Raw genomic sequence first — 18,808 nt, 5'->3', positions numbered from 1 at the left:
GTGGAACAGGTAGGGAGTAAGGTTGGTTACTCCACTGAAATCTTGAAGGAGCAACGAGGGGCCTTTCAAGAAATGAGTAGACAAGTAGCATTTACTGTCTTCAAACATTCCAACCCCCCACCATGTTACACCTCTCTCTTTCTCAGTGAGGCTCCCCTTCATGGACCAGAGGGTGAGGGATAGTGTCTGCAGGTTTAGGCAAAGGCAGTGAGGTAGGACTACAGAGTGGAGGACCCTGGCTGGAGCTCTGTTTGCTTCTCCCTTCCATGGCCACACTCTGGATAGTCTTTTATTTTTATTTTTTTTCTTCAGAACTGACTGGTGGGTAAATGGAACCCTCTGCCTGGGCTTCAAACACAAAGAGGATTTTCAAGGGGATTTTTCAAACAGACATGACTCAGTGTTAGTGTTGATGATATAAGGCATAGGAGCTGCCTGCCAAATGCTGAAAGCTAAAGGGTATACTTAATTTGGAGTGTGCCCTTTCGGGACAGATTACAGCCAAGTGTGGCATGTGGACACTTGCAGATGCAAAGGAGGATTGATAATATTTATGCATGGTTACTTCCCTGGCCATAGTTTTCTTCTGTTTTAGGTTTTGTCAGTGATTTTATTCTTAATTTATTAGTAGTCTTATGAGGTGCCACACTGACATCTCTTAAAAATAGTTACCTTACTAAAAAAAAAAAAAAAAAAAAAAAAAAGTTATCTTACTTTATCAAACTTTATCAACTTAAGCTGTAAATCACACCACTCTTTCATATAAAAGTAAAAAACAATAAAGCTCTTGATTAATGCATCCCTTCGGCCTTTATTTTGTATTTATCGAAACAACGTCCTTGGTATCACTGATACATAATGATACATAATATGATAATATTATCTATTTTTTGTAAAGAGATATGATTTTATTTTTTTAATTAAGTCTTTGCCTTAGCTTTAGATTTACAGAAAAGTTTCTCATATAGTACAATTCCTACATACTTGACATTTAAATTCTATTCTTGACATGTTAATATTGTGCATTTGTCACAACTAATGAACAAATATTGATATGTTATTAACTGAGGTCTGTACTTTGATTTCCTTAGTTTTTATTTAAGATCCTTTTTCTCATCCTGATTTCATGCGGGATACCGTGTTACATTTTGTCATGTCTCCTTTGACTCTAGTGGTCAGTGTCTTGTTTTCTCGACTTTCTTTATTTTTGGTGAAATGTTCTAGTTAGATAGTTTGTAGAATGTCCTTCAGTTTAGTTTTATCTGTTGTTTTTCTCATGGCTAGACTAGGGCTGGGACCGTAAGCAAGGAAAATAACACTTTAAAAAATTTTAAAGTAAAATAAACAACAAAAAAGTTCAGTAACTGTTAAATATTCTTGACCTTGAGAGTCTGAACCTTCTGTTTCACCTTTTGATTCTGATTTTCAATAGCCTTGTTTTCCCACACCACACCACTCACTAGGCCAGCAAGAATGCTAGTGACGCAGAAGCTTTGCAACCCTTCTCTACTGAGTTTTCTTCCAAATCACTGACCTTCTTCTTGAAACTGTCAATTTCTTGACCTTCCTAGGAAAGGTCTCAGTAAGAACAACAAAGTCACAACTGCCCCTGAACAATGTAAGATACCACCAATCATAGAATGCATTTGAGAAATGTTAAAAGCTAGGGGACAGTATGCCTTAGAGCCATTGAAATAGGGCTTTGAATTTTTAATATGCCATTTCTTATAAAACAGCTTTATTTATAATATTGTTAAGTTATCATTTGGGACTCAGATAATACTATGTTGCTTTTATGTCTCCAAATCAAATTAAAACTCGTAAAGTCTCACTTGCTAGATTAGAAGGAAATCAGATTTCTTCCCTTTGGATTCTATTCTTTCCTCCCTCCCTCCCCCCAGACCAGTCTTGCAACCCCTGAAGAGCTGGTGGAGTTCATTTGGAAGCCCATTCAACTTCTGCACATCATGAAAGAGCCCAGGGCTCCATTCTCCCCCTGCCTGCCCCAAGATCCCTGTTTTTTGTTCTTCCACCTTCTGATCAGGTGCCTAGTGGCCAAAATCCCAGCGAGGGCCAGCACAGCTGTTCAGAGGAAGCCCCTCGTATGAACAGGGCTCTAGCTCAAGCTCAGTGCCCACTGTTCTCCTTGCTGGGTTTCTGCAGCCCACTTTCTACATCTCAGAAGCCTTTCTACAGCCCCGGTTACCTCCAGAGAGCAAGAGATTTCATTCAGCCTCTTCCACTGGGACCCAGAGGCAGCCGTCTCTTCCCCTCTCTGGAGGTGAACCAAAGGTCAAGCATCACTGTTCTTTTCAGATCTCCAAATCACAGGAGGGATAATTCTACCTATTCAATGAATTTTTTTTTTTTAACATCAAAAATCTAGTTACTGACAAAGGTGTTCATGGACAGTCTTTAAAAGACTCAGAGTCAGGGGCGCCTGGTTGGCTCAGTGGGTAAAAGCCTCTGCCTTCAGTTCAGGTCATGATTCCAGGGTCTCAGTATCAAGCCCCGCGGGCTCTCTGCTCTGCAGGGAGGCTGCTTCCCCTCCCCCCTTTCTCTCTGCCTGCCTCTCTGCCTACTTATGATCTCTCTCTGTCAAATAAATAAAATCTTTAAAAAAAAAAAAAAAGATTCAGAGTCAACTCAAAATTCCAATTTCATCTTGAATCCCTTCCCTGAACCCTTGAAGGATATCTGAGATGATGTTCACCTTCCCTGACCCAGACCTTTAAAGCACCACCATGTTAACTGTTCACTGCCTGGGCCCTCTCCTACCAGAGGAAAGCCTGCACATTGTCCTGTATGTATTTAGTAGAGGATATGTGCTTTGCTTTATGTCATTGAAATAGAATGCGACCTGAGCAGAAGCACTGTATTACCATGAATCCACTCACAGTAACTTGCAAATGGCGACTTTTGTGATCCTGAGAACAAGTGAAAATAAGCTTGAATAATAAATAAGCCGTACTCAGTAAAGCAAGGAGGTACCTCAAAGAGGGAAATGGACATAGAAACTTAAATCTGGGTCTTTGTGAGCAAGTTTGTTCCAACTTGCAATTCTGGTAAGCTGGTCTCATGTGTAAATATTCCAATAACGCTTCAAACCCACCATCTCATTTTAGTCCCCCAAAGAACACGTGATATAGTTGGTTATATTACTTGTGCTTGTTTCCCTAATAATCTGTGGGCTCAGGTACTCAATAGAAAAGCTGAAGCAGGTTATAAAATAGAATCCTAGGATAACATATTTAAAAATAAAGCAATAAAAGGGAAATAAAAATGATAGTTGAATGTTCTGATAAAGCCAGGAAGAGCTTCTCAACAGGAACATATGTGTAGGGTGCTCTGTATTACAGAAAGTTGGGTCAGATGTCTCAAAATCTATTTTATCATATTAACGAAAGTGTCCATTCATTCCTTATTTATCACATAAGAATTAGTGTTGAATGTTGTGAAATGACTTTTAGTACCTGTTGAAATAGGCTTATTTTTTTTCTTTGTATGATACATTTCTGGAATAAACCTACACTTGGCCATAATATATTATTGTATTATGTGCTGCCAGATTCTGCATACCAGTAAATTTTCTAGGATTTTTGGATTGATGTGAATATTATGAAGGAAAAATTTATTCAGTGGCATTTGTTAAAGATAGCTGGGAAGACTTTGTTTAAAGGTAGGGACTATTGCAATAGGCATAGGGACCACAACAATGGGATCTTGCAGTGTGGGAGAGAAACTGAGCTTAACTCTGAATACAACAAGGAAAAGTGGGAATTTATAGCCAAGAAGCAGGTGGGAATACATGGATGGAAAATGACAAAGAAGAAACATGAGGATAAGCGGTGGGGGAATCTGGCTAAACTAACCTGGCAAGATTCTTGCTGAAGACAGGCCAGGGTGATCAACGGGTGGTGGAGGTTAAGGATCCTCACTTGTGATCAGGTATGTGATCAGGTGTGGAAGATAGGGGTTTCTGGCTAAACCATTTTACTAAAACGCTTGATAAAGTTGGACCACAGAGAGATGAACACAAAAAAGCCTGAAAGAGCTTATAAGAGCTACTTAGTCCGGTCAGGACAGAGATCTTTGTCTGTATGGTGTTTAATTTTATTTTTGTGAAATTTTTGCATTTTGGACCCTGTGATAATTGCTTAAAAAAAAAAAAAAAGGCTTTGAACATTTTCCTTCCTTTTTATAAGTCCCCAGGGACTAACGACACAAATTTCTGCTTTCAAAGAATCCCTTTATTGTCATGTCATCTTTATTGTCATGATAATAGCTACCATTAACTAAGCTCTTTCTATGTGTTAGGCACTGTTACAGGTTAATCATCACTAAGATTCTTGTTGCAGCTAGGTACTGTGATTTTTTTCCCCCATTTTGCAGGTGAGGAAACAGATGTGCATATGTTAAGCACTCACCTTATATAAGCAACTAACAAGCAAGATGTAATTCCAGGCTCTAGAGTATATGCTTTTGTGTTGAGAAATTTAGTTTGATATGAAACCAACTTGTTAAAAAGATGGCAGGGGTAAATCATTATTTTTGTTCAAGACCCTTACATGATTTCCTGTAGGAGCATCCTGGCTTATTAATTTTTATTTTGTGGAAATTTGCACTGCAGAAATGAAGCTCGTTATGACTTCATTCTAGAGCAGTGTGGTTTGCAAGGTGGAGGTCCTCTAATAAAAACGTGAGAATTGGAATTTATCAAACAGAGCGATTATGGAAGAATTATTTGCATTACCAAAAACTCTAGCACTTTATAAAGAATTTCAGTAGTAGATTTCCTTAAACAGTAAGCTGTCGCAATCTTTCACCTCAGGGCATTTGAAATATTAAGAGAATTAGATGTAATCAGTCTGCAACACAGTATAGGCTTAACTGTATTCTACACAAATTTGCTGAAATGGACATTTTAATTATATACATTTTCTAAATGAAGAACTAGTGTGTTTTGGCATATGTGAATAGAATGACTGACCAAGCTACAGTGTGTGTATTTCCAGGCTACTACAGATCTGCAAAGAGTTTCAGAGTACAGAACAGAAATAGATATTTTGGTTTTTAGTTGTTTTATTTTCCCATGTTTGCATTCCAAATTGAGCACAAAGACTGCTGAAATACATGAATGTTGGGAGTTTCTAATGAGTAGCGAGAGGCCTCCTATCTGCCCCCTGTTCCCGACATCTGTTCTAATTTGTATCTGGCTGTCACAGCCTAGGCTTTATGCAAAATGACTGATCATAACAGAAATTACTTTTAAATTGCTCTTATAACCTGTCTTGGATCATGGCACTATCTCTGGCTTCCACGCATGTTATTTTTCTGGTATTTCAGGCCTTTTTTTAAAGCTGCTGAGGCAGAATTGAATTAATGTGCATCAAGGAAGGAAGTGAAAAGCTAAGAGACCCTGCCACAGTGAGGGTAACTTAAGAAAAACAGAGATTTAGTTTTGGTTTCTAGAAGTAAATTCAAGACAGCATATGATTTGCACAGCCAAGTTAAAAATAAATGCAAGGCCCTTGTTTCAAAAAGCAGGAGAAAATTATCATTAAAGATCCTAAAATATTTCCTTTCTTCCACAGGTTCCCAGCTTGTGATGGTGTTATTTTATTTGCTATCCAATGGCATTAAGTAAATTAAAATTTTAAATTATTAACCTAAGTTTTGCCATTTCTCTTTACATCATGCAAGGCCAGTTTTAAAGGCCAATATGGGCCTTCAACACCAAAGCAGAATCACAGATCACACAATTTGTAATTTGTCACTGATACGTGCATGTGTATCTCCTTACCCAAAGAATGGAAATGCAAAACACTAACTCTCTGTCCTTCACTTCTTGACATGTGGACAATTCTGTAACTCTGCCTTTGGCTTACTTATGAGTGAGGAAGAAGGGAAAGGCAAGGGAATTGGGGGTTGGTCCAGCTTCCCTTTTTCTTCGAGATAGTCCTTTTCGGCATAAGTGGTTGGCAAATACAGAGAACTAACAGGAACAATAGGGGACGCTATAGGATTGCTTGGTTGTTTGGGTTACAATGCCATTGCCTTCTGCATGGAAGCAACTTTTGTTTTGCTTGAACAGTGAGTGTGTCCTCACAGGTCCCCTCTATGCCCTCTTCCTCAGCCGGAGATGCAGTATGCTTGCTCTGTTTGACCTTGGAGTCTTGCTGAACCCCCATGTGTCCTGGGTCCCTGGGAACGCTATGCTGAGAGGGCATCTCAACCAATATGGGTGGGAAAGAAACTGCAGCCTATCTATTGCTCTGGCTCCTCTGCTCCCACACAGGCTTTATTGGCCCTTCACTGCCCTTACCAAACTCAGATGCAAAGATAAAAACTATTAAGAATTTCAGCACGCTGACAGCAGGGCATTAAACCAAGCATGGGACGCTTCTGAACATGGGGCCTGTGTGACAGGGTGTGTTGCCTGCCCATAAAGCTGACCCTGCCTCGGTGACCTCCTCCACAAATGTGCCATAGTAGTGTGTATCAAGTAGGATTGCCATGAGGAGTAATTAGTCACAAATGTAAAGTGTTTCATAAGTGCCCTCCACGAAGAAAGTACTGACTATGTGGTATATTCTTAATACTTATATTACTTTAGATCCCAAATACAATCAGGGAATGTATTATATTCCTACTAGGGACCTTTGATTTAGGTTCAATCTTCCTTGTCTAAGCCCCACTAAGGAAGCTATGCCTTCAAACACGAGACTCTGAAACATAATGAACTTTCCTTTAACCATATTGTGCTCATGAGGCAATCATCATAAAGGAGACAAAGTTCTGGGGTCTGTTGGAGAGGTTACCTGGTTTCCTTTATGCGGTATAGTTACTGTAGCAGGTTATAGCAAATAAGGCTGTGTGGGGTGTCCAGTAAAAGACAAAGGCACAAGTCATTGAAAGGGCCTGAATTGCCAGGTTGTATCCAGCTGAAGATGAGGTCAGCTCTGAAAGCCTTGGGGAAAGAAGGCCTCTGTTCCAGACTCATAGAGGGGAGACATTTAAATCCAGAATGAAAGCAAAACAAAGACGTAAGTTCTGTCTGAGTGAGCAGGGGAGAACTCTTGTTGACTACAGGATCCAAATGAGATTTGATGCCGAATGAACTTCAGGATCCAAAGTTACTAAAGAATTATTGTAGATAATAGTCACCAACCAGTTCAGTAGAAGTGCTTATGAAATACTATTCAGTATGCCCAATTACATTTGTCTTATTTATGTATATTTAAATCAACCATCTCGGAAATACCAACTCAAAAAAGAAGATGATTGGAGAAATTATTAGCCCCTGATTTAGTGCATATCAATGGTTTAAACATCATTTTATTTAAAACCTAAATTTTTTTTTAAAAAATCTTACCAATTTATTTTTACATAGAGAGCACACAAATGGAAGGGATAGGACAAGGGAGAGAGAATCTCAAGCTGGCTCCATGCTGAGGGCAGAGCTGCAGGGCTCAATCCCATGACCCTGAAATTATGACTTGAGCCAAAATCAGGAGTTGATGCTTAACCAACAGCACCACTGCGCACTGCGGCTTCACTAAAGCCTAAATATTTTTTAAAGGTTTCATTTATTTATTTGAGAGAGCGTGCAAGAGAGAGAGCACAAGAGGAGTGGAGAGGCAGAGGGAAAGAGAGAGAAACAGACACCCCACTGAGCAGAGAGCCTGAAGTGGGACTTGATCCCAGGACCCTGAGATCATGACCTGAGTTGAAGGCAGATGCTTAACTGAATGAGCCACCCAGGAGCGCCAAAGCCTAAATATTTTTTTCCCATGTAAATACACATTTATTTTTTTTAATTAGCATATAATGTATTATTTGTTCAGGGATATAGATCTTCAAATCATTAGTCCAGATATTTTTAAAAGAGATTCTCTTTTATTTTCCATTGGCATATTGTAGATGAAGAGTATACCACCTGAAATTGTGACTTAGTTAAACATTGCTCACAAAAATGATTGGCTGAATATGATAACAGGCTGAGAGATTATGCAAATAGGATGAAAATAAAGAGGACATTATGAATATTCATATTACTGTGGAAGTGAGCAGTTTCAGATCATAAGGCAGCTGAGGTCCTGTTGCATCTCATGGGTCTTAGGCAAGTATGATTTTCCTTCCCTGCTTCTGAAGCATCAGGATGACTTCTGTGAAGAGTAGGACGACAAAATGGGTATGATCAGATTTTTTAAAAATCTCTTTGCAGTGGGAAGGCTAGATGAAAATGTGGCACAAAAATCTGTGTCTAGCAAGATTCAAGACCTCTCCCCGACTCCCATCCATTTGGTTTTGAAAATCTGGATTTAATTTTCATTTCAAAAACTTAATGGACTGAATTGTCTCAGGGAGTATTCCTGGGTCCTCTCATCCATGGGTGAGATGGTTACAATGATTAAGGCCGGGGAACATTGAGTCAGGACATGGGTTTGCTGTCATGAACATTCATTGCTCCCTCTCAGAGAATTTTACTGATAAATAATGTTATCGTTTCCAGATGCGGAGCCTAAATATCTGATCGTTGTGCGGCCTGCTCCCCCTCCGAGTCAGAAGAAGTCCTGCTCAGGTATATTTTGTTCATTTTTCAGATTTTATTAACTTTAAACCATGCTTTGTCATTTCTACCCATGGAAACCAATTCCTTGGGAATGAGTTAGGAATGTAGATTAGAACATGCAACACAGCAGGCCCCAGCAGATAACCTAGCTTGCAAGTACCATGATCTGGTTATAGAGACTGCTTGGGATCTTATCCCAGCACCACTACATACAAACCTGAGGAATTTAGACAAATTACTGAACTTCTCAGTGCCTCCTTTCTCCTGCACACCAGGGTTGTCGTGAGGGATAAATGAGTTCATGCATGTGTGGCCTTGCAGGATAGGGCCTGCCCCATAGTATGTGCTCACTTAGAGTTAACTCCTGTTAGCCTGAATCTACTTCGCAGTGTGTCAACTTGGGCCTTGTCTGGTGTTTTCCAGATTTTAAGGGCAAAATCTGATGTCTAGCCTTTGTTGAAGGAGACTGTTCACATTTTAAAAGTGTCACTTTTTTCTATGCATGGTAAATGGGTTGGAACATGGGTTCTACTTTATTCCTCCTCTTTCCTCCTTTGGACCGTCTTCTATTTAGTCCAACATGAGAGCAAGGACCACTTTCCTAGAATAGCAACACAATGCGGAGACTCCCAGGGAGAGGGAGACTGGAAATATGAAAGTAAATAACCTACGAATAAATGAGTAGAAACATTTTCTACATGACTAAAGAAAGATTAAAATAGTACATTGTCCCAATTTCACTTTTAAAATTTCTTCGCAGATCAAATAAGTAGGCCATTGCGGTCAGAACCTAAAAAAGATGGGACTATGCCTTTACCATCCAATCTCACATCTCCCTGACTATAGATTATTGATAAAAATATTTCGCTTTTCTTTGGCATTTACTAATGTGAACTGGTCTTAGTATTTCATAATCATGTTTATCTTTTGTAGTATACTAGATGTCAAGCAAAAGGGATCTCTCTTGTTTGTTCTGTGTTTCTAGAGCAATGATATGGGTTGGGGGAGTGCACAGATCTTCAAATACATGTAGCAAACAGGCCCTTCGCAGCTGTGAATTGTGTCTTCTGGAGGCATTAGCCAAGCCTGTAACCAGAAATTTGTTGCCACGGTCCCCTCCCCTCCTTCTGTTCATTTTCACTTCTTTTTAGGGACTTAGTAAGCGTTTTGAAAAATACAAATTCCTTTTCCTGGCCTCCCAAATTCTCCCAAAGCAGGAGGGAAATTTCAGTGACTCCTTATAACTTATAATGAAACTTTATTTCAAGACTTTTTTTCAAAATATTTAATAAAGTCAGGAAGTATTAGTATGGGTCCATGGGATTATGGCTTCATGTTCTCATCAAGCTATTTCTCAAAACAAACATAAAGAAATGTGTAAGGGACATCAAAAGAGGGTTTACACCTTAGTCACTCTTTGTAACTTCATTTGGGAACTTCTAGGACACTGGACTTGAAATTATTTTTCCCTTTGTGATGACCAGCTCAGGAAATTATTTCATCTTGATCAGGATATAATGCCCCACCTTTCCTCAGGCAACGGATGTAATTTTTTTGTAATCTGCATTTGAGAATGATACAATGACTAATGCATTAACTTCAATTCAATTTATATCTGCATCTGCCACATAAATTTTAATCACTTTTATGTTAAGATCCAAGTTTATTGAAATAATTTTTTTATGGCCATGTAAGCCTTAGGTTCCTTGGAGAAAGGAAAATGTGTATTTTGTCTCTAAATGGCATAATCTTCATATATCATGAGTATGTCAATGAGGTAGTTAAAAAAAAAAAAGAAAGAAAGAAATATAAGAAAGGAAAAAAACTAGATTACAGTTCAGAAGAGAGAAATTTAAGTCTTGACCTTGCTCTTGGTGTGACCTTGAAACTTCTCTGGGCCGTATTTTTCAATTGTAAAATGAGATAGTTGTATTACTTAGTGAAAAATAACTCAGGAGTGAAAAAAGGAATATCAGAATCCCTTCAGGCCTTTGTCAAACTACATAAATCCCTTAGCCTCACCAGGTTCTATTCTACCCTTTTGGGGAGTCAGACTTGTGTTCTTGGAATCATGATCATACAAGGTAGTATTGCAGGTGGAGCTGGAAAATTTTATGGAAAAAGATAAAAACACATTTACAAACAAGAGAACAACTATCCTTGACAGTTATTTTAGATAGCTTTTTAAAAATTCAGTTGTGTTATGGTGAGTGCTGTGAATTGTGTAAGACTAATGATTCATAGACCTGTATCCCTGAAACATATAATACATTATATGTTAATTTAAAAAATTCAGCTGTGTTACCATGAAACAGTTGGCCACCACTAGGATTATATGTTCTGGGATGAGAAGGTTTTTCCACCAGAATAACAACTCAAAGAACTGAAATCTACCAGAAGCAGCAAGGATGGCACAATTTTAAAGGACATTGGGTTCAGGTAATTTCCACTAAGCTCATACAAGAGGTAACTTCCTACCCATTAGTTCCTACCACATTAGATCAAAATAACACAAGTTCTTATAGCAAATACAAGAGGGATGGTCTCATGAAATGAAAGACAGAATCCAGTGGAAATAAAAAGAAGGTTTTATGTTCTGCATAGTTTTATTTGATATCTTATTGCACTTTTATGTTATGTACAGACTTTTTTTTATAAGCCAATGTTGGTTTCCATGGCAAAGGATCTTCACTGCTCTTTTTCACTGATCCCACTCCTGAAGTTCCAAATATTTTTGAAAATGCAAATACTGCTCCCCCCAATATACTGGAAAAGAATCTAAAGCGGTTTGTTATCATCACTTGGTATTGCCCAAATCTGATTCGTCCCATCTAAACAAATGTTCTTCCTATGTCATCCCTACTCTTCCAACAGTATTAGGAATGTAAGAAAAAGAATGTATATGCATTATCCATTTAGACACTCACTGCAAGAAAAGGGGGGTGGCTTATTATAATAGTATGATAAGAGATTTTACACTTCTAAACTGGTTTTAAAATAGAATATAACCTACAAGCCAGATGTTAAGATTTCTTTTCTCATCTTTGATGTCCTTTCACACTATTCATAGTCTTTCTTTTACATTATCTGTAAAAGAAATGAAGTGAGCAACGCACTCACATTATTTCTTTCATTGGTAATAGCCACAACTTTCATAGCTATCCCTAACCCATAAGAAAATAAAACCCAGGGGCACCTGGGTGGCTCAGTGGGTTAAGCCTCTGCCTTCGGCTCATGTCATGATCCTAGAGTCCTGGGATCAAGCCCCCCCATCAGACTCTCTGCTCAGGAGGGAGCCTGCTTCCCCCTCTCTCTCTGCTTGCCTCTCTACTTGTGATCTCTCTCTTTGTCAAATAAATAAATAAAATCTTAAAAAAAAAACCCTAGGTATGATTGTATATAATTTATATGCATGTACTACCCATATACACATACATATATGTGCATAAACATATGCACATAAATTTCAAAATGATATTTTGTTTGGTTTCTGCTTAAATTTATGGGCAAAACATTGATAATATTTGTGTACTCCATCAGAAGAAAAGGAACTTGATGCTTTCATGCTCTTTATCATCTTCCTAAATCATTATTGTGCCTTCTACCCCAATCATAAAAATCTACTGTGTTACCAGAGTTAACCTGCATGTTACCTCCCTAGGTAAATCACGCTCTCGCAAACCCCTCCAGCTGGTGGTTGGCACTCTGACACCAAGCTCTGTATTCCTGTCCTGGGGTTTCCTCATTAACCCACACCACGACTGGACGTTGCCAAGTCACTGTCCCAATGACAGGTAATTCATCCTAACAAAGGATTTATTTTACCTGAATATTCGCTCTTGCTTTTAGTAGGATCTGTACATGCTTGGAAGAATGTCTACGTATCAGAGATATTAGCACATATTGATCACTGACTAGCTCTATAGCTTGTTCTGGGTATGAGAGGAAGGAAGATACTAAGTGAGGGTCCCCACCCTTGAAAGAGTCATCACCTACCTGAACAGAAAACACATGCAAGCATTTTTTCTTCCCAAAGAAGAAAGTACAGGAGAGAATGAGCCCAACAGCAACTGGGAAGAACCTGTAAGAAGAGTAATAAAATCTCAGAGGAGGAGGCCCGAGGCTGTTCGGAAGGTGGTTAAAAGTAGGAAACGCTGACCTTTGGTTGGAAAGGAATGGAACTTTGATGTGACAGTTGAAGAAGTGCTAGAAGCAGTAATCCTCAAAGGGTGGCCCCAAACCAAGCAGCATCAAAATCAGTTGGGTTCCTTTCTCAAAGCCTCCCCAGATCTAGTGCAGGAGAAACTCTGAAGGTGAGGCCCAAGAATCTGTGGCTTCACAAGCCCTCTGGAAGGTCCTGATGCCCAGAAGTTTGAAAATCACTGGTTTAGAAACCTGGAAAGATACACACAGGATGAGATGCAGACAGAGGAAAAGTACAGGTTTGCAGGACAAAAAAAGGAAAAATCTAAGTATATTTTTAAATGATGGCCATTCATCCACTCAGGGCATATATTCAGCATGGTCTATGTGCTAGGCAGTGTACAACCTGCTGAAGCTGGGAAATAAAGTGGTTGTTTATCATAAATATTTACTATGTTATCTTTACTTTTTTTAAGGTTTATTTATTTATTTGACAGACAGAGATCACAAGTAGGTGGGGGTGTGGTGAAGTAGGCTCCCTGCTGAGCAGAGAGCCTGATGCGGGGCTCTATCCCAGAACCCTGAGATCATGACCTGAGCCGAAGGCAGGGGCTTAACCCACTGAGCCACCCAGGTGCCCTTATGTTATCTTTAGAATTCATAACTGCATCTGACAAGCATTTCAAATTCTCAAGCCTTAACCAAGGCATTTCTTTTTTTTTTTTTTCAATTTTAAAAAGACTCAAGGTGATTTTTAAATTGTTAAAGTTTTATTTCCTTTCTAAATAAAAAATATATTGTTGAGGTATAATTGAAATCCAGTACAATGCCCAGCTTGATCAGTTACAAAAACAAAAAATGCATAATTATGTATCTTGTGCTCCAACAGGAAAAAGAACACTGTCATCCCTCCAGACAGAGCCTTCTTCGAGAAGCAACCATTGATTTGAGTTCCATCCCTGTAGATTAGGCTGCCTAATCTATAATTACATGTAAATAGAATCATACAGTATGTTAGTTTTTATGTGTCCATGTGTTTGCGTTGAGTTTCTATTTATGACATTGCAGATATTAATAGTTCATTCCTTTTTTTAATTCTTGAGTAGTATTCCATTATGTGAATATTCCAGCATTTATTATCTACTCTCTTGTCAGTGGACACTTAATTGTGTCTTTGGGGGGGGGTTATTGTGAATTTAGACTTTATAAACGTTTTTGTATAAGATATTGTGGATATAGCTTTTAATGTCTCTTAGATAAATATCTAGGAGTGGAATTTCTGGGTCACAGGGCAAATGTATACTTAATTTTGTCTTTTTGCCTGACTTCCATTTACACTCACATAGGCATTTTGGGAGTTCAGACTGTTCCCCATCCTCACCAGCATTCCATGCTATGAGTATTTTGCATTTTCACTGTTCTAGCATAGCAGCATCTTGTGGGAGTTTTAATACACACTTCTCTTGTACTGACAATACTGAGCACTTTCTCATACATTTTTTGTCTTGATCTCTCTTGTGTGGTATTTTATTTTTGTCTAAATTGAATTAGAAAGAAGGACCTTCTTTAAAAGTGTTTGTAAGTTCTCAATAGTACCTTTCATATGATTTTGATTAGGAAATCTAGACTAAGAACAGTAATGGATTTTCCTTCACATGTTCATAGTTCTGAAGGAAGAAATTATTGGAAAAAGCCATGTAGAAGATATTGCCAAAACCAATTTTTTTTTTTTTTGGAAAAATAATCTTGAGATGTTTCAAAGTATCTGAACTGTTCCTTTATCACCCACCACTAAGTCCATAACTTATTTTGTTTGGAAAATGGACTCTTAAAAGAACATGTTGTTTTGTGATAATTCCAGCTTTACTGGATTGGTCCAGAATGCCAGGGCTGAGAAAACATTTATGGATTGCTTTCTTATTCCTTTTCATTTTCTTTAGTCTCTAATTTGAAAAGACCAAAGGGGAGTGGGAAGGAAGAAAGGAAATTTGGTGCTCTTGCAGCAAAATGCAGCTGATTTTAATACTAACTTGATAAATTCATGAAGTTTGGTGATGTACAAATTCATAGAGAAAGCTTTGGACAGGATTTCTTCCCATCCTCAAACTTTTCCTTCAATTTCACTTGGTCCTACCCCTTCATTAAAGCACTTATCTGACACTTATTCTAATTGAGAGATGTTGTCGTAGTTTGACAGCATACGGAGATAATAGGGAGAAGGAGAGGAGCAGATGATCTGGTAAAGCTAGGATATTAACAAGGCAGTTGATTAGAAGACCCAAGCTACTCAAACTAGGCATGCACCTCTCCCTCACCCCCTTGCTCACATACCCTGGCTTTGCTCCATCAAATTGATGGAGTCATGCCCATCAAATCACACTAGTCAAAATCATAATTCTACTTAGAATAAAGTTTTCTTAAAAGATTCAATAATAGTATATCAAGATGCTTATAGATTTTCAAACCTGAATGAGTGGGACAAGCAAGGTACCCTTGACAGAAATAGTAGACTCTTAGGACATAAGGAAAAGGGAAGAATTCAGTGGTGATGCCTGGAAAAAAAGCACTTGGTGTACTTGTGGATTTCATTTACACATGGTTCCCTTCTTCCTAGTTAATACTGTTAATAAAGAACTGACATTTAAAGTCTTGCTGGAATCTCAGAAAAAAAAAATAGTAGCCCTTATTTAAAAGTTCTGGAACTACTGTTCACATTATAAACACCCAAATAAATCCACCAGGAGTCTAAATCAATGTAATTAGAAGCAGATTTGGAGACGTCTACCCCTACATGATGGTAGGTTGTTTTTTTGGTTTGTTTTGGTTTGTTTTAGAATTTCAACTAAACCAGTAGGTTAGAATAAGGAATAGTAGCTATAGGGAATGATCACTTCTTGAAAACTGGAAGATTAAGACGCTGAAGTTTTTCTTCAGGAGTACCTTTTTAAAAAAATCATTGGAATCTGAAGGCCCTTGGCTTGCTACAGAAACAGCAATTGATATCATTGTAATCCATTGGATTCTATATTGGCAACCGGTGTAAAAGCTCTGATTCTAAAAACAAAACAAACAGCAAAAAAACAATCACTTCCCATTGATTCATAAAACCCCATTTATACTATGCAATACAAATAATTTATTGGAAATAATTTTCTTTATACGTTGATTTTGGGCTTTCTGTATCCAAGTCCTATGTAAACTGCTGTGCTTCATTTTGTTTTAAGTTTGGGAGTATTAATGGAGTATCACGTATCCTTCATGACGTGTGGCTCTATTCCTGTTTGTACAGGGTCCATACTGGTATCCATGTTCTTAAATCCTTTTCTGGATTTGCATTGGAAAGTAGATGTGCTTAATTATAGTTTTTATTATTAATAGACTGCAAATGGAAGAATGTACACATTTGTCCTCAATATATCTAAGGTCCAAAGAAAGCTTTCCAAATTGGCCCAAGTGAAGACTAAAACATGTTTTTAACCAGAATTTATTTCCTCATTAATAGCTTATTTTTTCCTTTCCATGTTTCCAGCTTGTTAAAGTGTTCAAGATTGTTTTAGTATTCACAGTTTGCCAACTTATTAAAGCTTTCTGATTTGTTAAAAATCATTTTCACATTTTTTAACACTTTCATATTGTACTTATTTACTGTTAATGTAGAACAAGGCCCCACTTTTCAGCTGGTCCAGAGCAGGCCCTTGCCTTTCTCTTTGTTCCCCCGCCCCCTAGTTTTTAAGAAACAAATATTTTTATGTCTGTACATTTTCATTTGATTGGTCCCAACACCTGGTTATCCTTTCTTAGTACTTTCCAAACTACATTAATTCTTCCATTCATTCTAACTTGAAACTTGATTCATTTTTTATTTGTCCTCTCCTATAGCTAATGATCCTCTAGGTTTTCTGGGTTCTCTCTTTGGGAAGCACTCACATTGATGTCTTCTATTTCTCCATGTTCATGCCAGTGATCCTAATTCAGACCCTTGTCACCTTATCCTGGTTCCTGGGAATCACATCCAGGCTACTTTTCCTGGCTTCTTTCCTTCACCGGTCCATCTTGGCTTCTGCAGTGCCAAGGAAATTAAGATTATCCACCATCAGCTCATTCTTTCTTCACCCCAGATTCCTCTGCCTTCTCTTCTTTCCAAGGAACCCATTTCTGACCTTAGACAGTGCTCATCATCCCATCCCAGCCATGCTTTGTAAATCTGTACTCTCATGATGGCACCCTCACTGCCACTAGGGTCCTGCCTCCGGCTTTCAAACATGTTCAAGATTTCCCTACCCCAAAACAATATCTGTTGATCTTATTCTCTCTTCCAAGCAATTTTTCAGTCTCTTAATTCCAGAACTTCTCAGACTGGTCTGCTCTCTTGTTCCCAGTTTCCATACCCCACCCCCATAGTCTTTATTCCCTTTCAGTGGCTTCCCTTCTCTTACTAACACCCCACTGAAATATCTCTTTGTGGCCATAAATGATAAATTAGTTGCTAAATCCAGAAGAGTTTTCTCAGTTCTTACCCTTTTAAACCTCTCTGTGGAATTGGTAGCAATCTTCCTTTTTTGACATATGTATATATATTTAAGTAGGCTTCATGTCCAGTGTGGAGCCCAATGCCAGGCTTGAACTCATGACCCTGAGATTAAAACTTGGGCTGAAATTGAGTCAGACGCTTAACCTACTGAACCAACCAGGCACTCCTTTTTGACGTTTTTATTTAGATTATCCTCTTAGCCTTTTCCTCCTCTCTTGTGCTAATTTGTTATCCTACTTCCGCAAATGGAATAGAGTTTTATCCTTGGATCTCTTGTCTTTGTTTCCCCCTTATCTCATCTGTGCTGTCTTGAACTATCTCTTCCAAGTAGAACAGTGCTTCTCAATCTTTGTGCACACAAATCATGTAAAAGACCTTTGCAATGCAGATTCTGAGGAAGAGCCAGAGATTCTGCACTTCTCCAAGGTCACAGGAAGTGCTAATGTTGCTTTTGTCCTGAGAGTGTTGGGAGTGACAAGGGTGTAAATGACTTCCAGTGCTGACATCTGACCTTGACTTGTTTCCTAAGTTTCTAAGACCTTATTTTTAGTTGATGGAATTCTCTTCATTAGAGGAGCCAAATAATGGTGGCTAGTACCTCAGACTCCAACTAGATTCATATCTTCTATAATACCAAAAGAACTCCTCTTCATTACTTTAATTGCCTTCAAGTTTAGAAATTCAGTTTTCATTTGTATTTACAATTTTCTTAACATCCATATCCCATAAGGAATCTAGTCTCATCAGTTCTTTTGTAAAGATAGAACTTTGATCTATTTTCCTTTTGTATCTTCCATGATTCATTCCTTTGTTCTCTCATATCTGGACTACAGCATTGAGATGCCTCCCTCTAATTTTCCTCTAATTCTTCCACGGCTGGTAAGTCTAGCCTCCTTTGTCACTGCTCAACTTCATTCACCAGCTGAAGAATATCCACCAGCTCCCCACTGCCTAGTGAAAGAAATCATAGAATCTCTCAAACTGTCTATCTCCAAGAATATAGGAGTCATGCTCCTACCATTAGTTTTAAATCTGGACTGCTTGGTTTTCAGCCCAGATTTTATGTTGAAAGAAAGCAGGGATAAAAAGGGAATATTTGTTTTATTTTTTGTTAGAGTGAAAAATATTTAAAGAGTTGTTTAGCACAGAGAGTGAGCGAATGGAATAAGGAAATGGTATAAAATTACCAAGATGCTTATGTGTTGGCAGAGGGAGAACTCTGGAATCAGAGGGAGTAGGGTGGCAGGGAGGGAGTGATGGGGAGAGACACTTTGAGAAGAATAGTGTGAGGGCAGAATTTATATCAACAATCACAGTCTCTGTAAGGCAAGAAGCAAAAATATTGACAAAGGGGATGTCAGTAAGTGTCCTTTAATACAAAGAGAGAAAAAAAAAGTGCAGAATAGGTGTTTTACGAAATATAATGGTAGTTAATTACAGAGAAACAAAAACATTGCTGAAAAAAAGCATAGAAAGCCCAAATGATAGCCAAGCACGTGTATCAAGCCAGGCTAGTTTGTGAAAGGACTAAAATTATCTTGACATTACTCAATTTTTGC

General features: G+C 38.3%; 1 protein-coding gene across 25 annotated transcripts in view; it reads left to right on the top strand.

Annotated features, from left to right (window-relative positions):
• Positions 1-18,808, top strand: part of LOC122908449 (ABI family member 3 binding protein) — a 250,542-nt gene that overhangs the window by 76,064 nt on the left and 155,670 nt on the right. For all 25 annotated transcript variants that reach the window (XM_044251252.1, XM_044251253.1, XM_044251244.1 and 22 more), the window contains exons 3-4: positions 8,516-8,584; positions 12,237-12,369. In XM_044251252.1, the coding sequence (XP_044107187.1) occupies positions 8,516-8,584; positions 12,237-12,369 (202 nt within the window). The remainder of the gene's footprint in view (positions 1-8,515; positions 8,585-12,236; positions 12,370-18,808) is intronic.

This window comes from Neovison vison, chromosome 6 (genome assembly GCF_020171115.1).
Source record: "Neovison vison isolate M4711 chromosome 6, ASM_NN_V1, whole genome shotgun sequence".
In the NCBI taxonomy this organism is placed as follows: domain Eukaryota; kingdom Metazoa; phylum Chordata; class Mammalia; order Carnivora; family Mustelidae; genus Neogale; species Neogale vison.
The sequence above is the reverse complement of the archived record's forward strand: the minus strand, read 5'-3'. Positions and strand labels throughout refer to the sequence as shown.